Source organism: Microtus ochrogaster, chromosome 7 (genome assembly GCF_000317375.1).
Source record: "Microtus ochrogaster isolate Prairie Vole_2 chromosome 7, MicOch1.0, whole genome shotgun sequence".
Taxonomy (NCBI): domain Eukaryota; kingdom Metazoa; phylum Chordata; class Mammalia; order Rodentia; family Cricetidae; genus Microtus; species Microtus ochrogaster.
In genome coordinates this window covers 82,332,838-82,338,423 of record NC_022014.1, presented here as the reverse complement: position 1 = coordinate 82,338,423, position 5,586 = coordinate 82,332,838, and the positions used below count along the sequence as shown (strand labels likewise).

At 53.8% G+C, this 5,586-nt stretch overlaps 2 protein-coding genes across 5 annotated transcripts in view; one reads left to right on the top strand and one right to left on the bottom strand.

Annotated features, from left to right (window-relative positions):
• Ccdc40 (coiled-coil domain containing 40) overlaps positions 1-1,443 on the bottom strand; it is a 47,364-nt gene extending 45,921 nt beyond the window's left edge. For 2 of the 3 annotated variants that reach the window (XM_026780451.1, XM_026780452.1), the window contains exon 1: positions 788-1,443. Coding sequence is in view for 2 of the 3 variants with exons in the window: in XM_026780452.1 (XP_026636253.1) it covers positions 788-816 (29 nt within the window). In the remaining variant the exon portion in view is untranslated. The remainder of the gene's footprint in view (positions 1-787) is intronic. The other variant, XM_013347649.2, reaches the window with a different exon arrangement.
• A 108-nt stretch (positions 1,444-1,551) lies between these two features.
• Tbc1d16 (TBC1 domain family member 16) overlaps positions 1,552-5,586 on the top strand; it is an 84,856-nt gene continuing 80,821 nt past the window's right edge. For both annotated transcript variants that reach the window (XM_005350828.3, XM_005350827.3), the window contains exon 1: positions 1,552-1,628. The gene's annotated coding sequence lies outside the window, so the exon portion shown is untranslated. The remainder of the gene's footprint in view (positions 1,629-5,586) is intronic.

Here is a 5,586-nt window from a genome sequence, read left to right as displayed (position 1 = left end):
CTCCTCTGCTGCCCATGGCAGCCACTGTAACAGGCATTTGTGTTGCACCTGCCTTTGTTCAGAATCTTTGCACTTAAATTCTTCCCCAAATTGGAGCTCATTCTGTACCTATTGTTTCGTATTTAGCTTGATCGTGGGATATAATCTGGATGTTTTGCCATGGAGGACCTAGAGACTTAACCTTAAAAATAGGAAAAAGACCCAGAGGCGTCTAAGCAAACAGAATTACTTAAACTCGCTTCCATTTTGCACAAAGCCTAAAAGAGAGCTGGCAGCATCATTTTTGGGTGCACTCAGTGCTGGCGATCTGCTTATCTCTCAAGTCCATGATGGGGTGTGTGTGTGGGGGGGCGATCCATTCTTGCAGGAGGGAGGCATGGGTCTGGCCCAATCCCTGTCTGAGTCAGTGCTCCTCCCCTCTCCTCCCAACTCCTGCAATACAGGACAGCATCTTATCCCTGCCCTGCTTTGTAGCCTGGTTTACCAAGCACGGTGGTTGCCATGGTTACCGCAGTGCGTGCAGATCTGTATTCCAGGAGAAGCAGAGGCTAGGAGTAGGGAATGGGTTGGGGGTGGGGGCTAGGAAAGGACAAAGAACAGGAGGGGAAAGAAAGAAGGGACCTGGAAGGAGGGTGTTGCCGGAGAGGGTCGGAAAAGTCCAGAAAGTAGGGAGGAGAGTGGGAAGGGGTGCAGAGGTGAAGAGGAAGGCGCGTGGGGTGGGGGCACCTGCTTGCAGATAGCCAGGGAAAACATCTAGTGGCTCCATTATTCCTCTGGCCAGGCTTACCCGTCAGCCTTGTCCTCCCGCTCCGCCATCTCTCGTTGCTAGGCGACGCCATCAACATCCGGCGAAGTCTGGACCACGCGCTCAAAGACTGCAGGAGGCGGGGCCTGGCTGTGTCCTGCAGTTCTCATAGAAACACTACGCAAAGCAGTAAAGCACAAATGTGTGATTTGATAATCGCCATGTGCCCGGGCTTTTCCCGCCCGGACTTAGTTTCTGTAGAGCGATCACAGTGCTAAAGTACATCCAACTGAACACCTTCGAACCTGATGATGGTCAGGGACTCCGAGGGTGGCAGACAGGGTGGGGGGGTTCTAGGTCCGGGAAACTCTCCTGGCTCTGGCTCTTCCACCTCCAGCCTTGGGGTACTCAGCAACCCTGACCACGGGGTCCTTTCGAGGGGTCGCTGGCAAAGGAGGGAGGCCCAGAGTCCTTTGGTGGGCATCGTTCCTCCTTACCCCCAAATTTGAGAAACAGGAAAGCAGGGGGTGAGCGCGTACGTGGGCACTGGAAAGCTCTGCCTCCCGGATTGAGGGCGCAGGGCTTCCATCCAGGGCAGCGTCCCGGGTACCCGGCGAGCGATTTGACCTGCAGATGCAGCCAGCAGGGAACCCGGAGCAGGGGCTGTCCGGTGCGCGGGGGTCGCCCCGGGGTTGGAGACTGGGCGCGGCGTTCTCGGCGGCGCGGGCCTGGGCGGGTCCCGGGGCGGAGCGGGGGCGGAGTGAGGGCCGGGCCTCTCCACGTCCCCTCCCCGCCGCGCCTCGCTAGCGGCGGCGGTGGCGGTGGCGGCGGCGGTGGCGCCTCCTGGAACCGGCGCGAGTCCAGCCCCGGCGGCGGGACCCGGGTGGGTATCAGGGTTCGTCTGGGAACGTGGTCCGGGGGTTTCGGGGTCCGCTTGGGACGGCGTGGTGGTCCCTGGGTGCGCTGGAATCTGCACGCGCGGGACGCGGGCCTGCAGCGCGGGGGCCCAGGAGGGGCTCGGGGGATCGGTGCTGGGCGCAGGGCGGGGGCGATGCGGAGGGACCCGGATCTCGCCGGGACGCCCTGGGGACTCCATCCTTGGCGAGTGAGACTCCCTTCTCTGGGAGTGAGCCCAGAGACTCCGTCCCTGCCGGTCTGGAGCTGTTGGCCGGGGCACTTGCGGTCTTTGTCTGGCTGGCTGGTCTGAGCATGCGAAGAACTTGTGGGGTTCCGGCACTAGCTGGCAGTGCCCCCAAAGTGTACCATGTCCTCCTGGGGGCCTGCGCAGTGGGGGGATGGCTTGGGCTATTTAAGAGCCCAAGTCAGAGTCCTCACTTCTCTTTAGCCTGGGCGCTCTCTCTCTCTCTCTCTCTCTCTCTCTCTCTCTCCTATCTCACCCTCCCCCTCTCCCACTCCCCCCTCTCTCTCTCGGTTCTTTCCTTCAAAAGAAAGAAAAAAAATAGGATAGTAGAAAAAGAAAAAGGGCAATTTAAGATTGTAAAAATAACCCACGGAACCCTGCCAGAACGAACGCGCGGTGAGAAGTAAAAGCCTGTTCCTCGGAAGTCGGTGTCATATGTTGGCCACAATCTAGTCCAGATTCGGTTCAGAAATAGAAGAATAGAAAAACGTCTCTTTCCTCCGTTAAAGTTTGTTTCATGAGCTCTGTCAAGTTCCTTTCTCAGGAAAGAGAGGGGAAACTCCTGTCCCGGTCCCCAAGCATATTGGTGAAAGCCTGGGTGCAAAGACCCGGGGATTAGGGGCTTCATTCTAAATCTCACCGACTGCAAGTCCTAGAACGCCCTCCTTAGAAAAACTGACCTTAACGCCGGTCGCGAATGTTGAACTTAATCGTGAGAGAACTTCGCAGACGAGGAACCGCTGAGATGTGGCCATGCCGAATTGACCTGAGTTGGTTCCCAGCTGGCTGTTGGGGATGGCTCCCGTGGGCTCAGAGTACTTACTGTTTTGTTTCTTTCTGTCCCTTACTGGTACGTAGAGCCTCGGAGTGTAACTGGGAAGTTCTTCCCTGGGAATTGTTTGCTCGTGTGGCAGTTACTGGTTAGATAGCAACGCCTGGTTAGCGAATGTGTGGGTTTTTATAGTGCACAAAACAGGCTCGTGAAAGAGCTGTGGTTTCTATTTTCTTTCAGACATTTTTTTATTATAAATGCTTACTGTGTGAGTGTATGTGGGCCTGTGTGGAGCTCAGAGGAAGCTTGTGAGAGTCAGTTTCGTCCTTACACCATGTGAGTCTGCAGGGGACACAAACTCAGGTTGTCAAGTATGGTGGCAATCGCCCTTCTCCACCAAACCGTCTTACCGAAGTTTATACCGTCCCACCGGAACTTCAAGCCTGTGCAGCTAGGAGTGACCCAGTACAGACATGGGTGCTGGACGTGCCACTTCCGAAAAGTAGAGGCACCCCGTGCCTCTCCCTGTAGTGGCCGGTCCTGCTCTTCATGGGGACAAGCTCTGCCCGTGATTCACTAATAGAAGGAAGCGGGTGCACCCGTGTCAACCTTGGCAGCTGGGGTGAGTTCCCCGTGGTCTGTGAAGAGAAGAACTCTTCACTTTGGTGGTCAGTCTTGAGGGGACAGGCTTTGGGTTGACAGGACATGCCTGCTACTGTCCTGGCTTTCCGCCCTTCAATTTTGGGTGACAAGGTGCAGTGATAAAGATGGTCTCTGTGCTCTGTATAGTGGCACGGGACTGCCATCCTCGGGCTTGAGAAGGAGAGGCAGGAGAATTTCTGTGAGTTTAAGGCCAGCCTGAACTATGTAGCAAGTTCCAGGCCATCCTAGGGTACATAATAAAGTTCTGTCTCAATCAAATCGAGCTAAAACAAAACAAACAAAAACAAAACTCACAACAAGCTCCAAAAGTAGACCTGGGTGCAAATATATACCAGTTCCTGGTCTTTGAGTGTCCAAAACCTCAGTGTGCCACATGCCTGGCATATGTAAGTAACTTTTTGTTGTGACGGGGTCTCCTTCTGCAACTTAGGCTGATCCGGAACTCATGGTAATCCTCCTGCCTCAGCATCTTAAGTGCTGGGATGACAGATGTGTGCTGCCATCCTTGTTTGTTGACCTTCTAAATGATCGTCCTTATCATTATTATGTCTGTCATTTAGATTTTTTGCATTTAGCAACATGAATTAAAAACACTGCTTTTCTTTTTCAGTGTTTTTATTATTTGAGAATTCCATATAAGCCTACTCCTCGTTTTTCTCCTCGGACTCACCTTTTATCCCTCTCTCCAACACCTCCCCCTCCAGTTTTTCTTTTCTTTTGATAATCCGCTGAATCTAATTAGTGCAGCCCACGTGGGCAGGAGTGTGGGACCACCCAGTGCACCATGGGAAACCTACCAGTGCACACATATTCAATGATGAGTTCTCTTCCCACAGCTATCAACTGCTCCCCGGCGAAGGGTGGGGCTTGGAGAGCTCCCTCCCCCATGCTGGACAGGCCATTGGCTGGACCCCGAGCAGGTTACCTCTCTGCTGAGGGTTCATGGGTCCGTTGGCCACGTCAGGTCCAGAGTCAGCATTTCACAGCGTTCCTGTCCTGAGCCTTGCTACGGGGATCGGGGGTAGGGGGTTGGGTAGGGTAGGGGTGGTGGTGGGGTGGTAAACATGTTCCATTTGGGGCTGAGCTCTCCGTCTCCTTATACAGCACTTTCCTTATGGGACTCTGCACTGATGCTGCTCTCTGGAGCAGGTCCTGGGTCGCATTGTGTGTGCACGTGCATACACACACGCATGCACGCACCTGACATACGTGTTTTCTGTTTTGATTCCTTGTGTGGGTGGTTTATTGGGTGGAAAAATTGATCCGAATCTGCATTTGGTCCCATTTACTCTTTTTCTTTTGTGGCGCTAGGGTTGGACGGAGGGCCTCACACGTGCTGGGCAAGCCATCTGCCTCTGAGTTCTTCTGAATGTGAAGGCGACCCTTACATTCCCTGAGTAGCCATGGCAGGCCTTCGACTTGGGATCCTCCTGTCTCAGTCCTCCAGGTAGCTGAGATTACAAGCCAATAAATGCCAGGAGGCTTAGCTACACTCCAGTCTTTGTAACTTGGTGAGGACCGGGTTCCCTCAGGCTGTTCTGGAGAACAGGGTTAGCCAGGTTACCTGGCAACACAAATCCTCTCTAAGATTCTAGTTTATCACTCCCTGTGACTGCCATATTTTTTGTCTTTCACAGGCTGGATTCTCCTCTTGTAGTAAGCTGAAGGTACAGGGGAGGGCGCTGTTGAGCCCCAGAGGCTCGTGGCTGGAGAAGCTGGTTTTATTGATGTCTGTCATCGTCTACAGCATTTGATTGCAGTTGTAGGCTGTCGATGCAGCTGAGATAGTGTGTGCAGAGGAAAGGAGCCGGCTCTGCGGAGTACACCTTAGCAGACACACCCACAGTTATTCAGAGAGGCTGCTGGGAGTTTTTCCTCCCACTCACTTCAGATGGAGGTACCTTCAGACCACCACCCACTGACCTTCCGGTTGTTTGGATATGTAAGAACAGAGAGTTTCATCAGAGTTTTAGAGAAAACCCCCAGGGCTGGCGAGCTGCTACCTAGAGAATGAAGGAGAGGGCTAAGGGCCACACCATTTAAGCCAGCACAGCAGCAGGGAATGTGTTTGACAAGCAGTTGCTTGTCGGGGAGGAAGGCTTTCGAGAAAATATAAGGAAGCCCAGATTGTTGAGAGAGGTGCCCAGAGCGCTAAGGAAAACATACTTAAGAGAAGGGCCGAAAGAGAGGCATAAAGCCAGGCTTTTCTGACAGGCTAGAAAGTGGACAGACTTAGGACACTCACGTGGCAGTGGCCCACAAGCT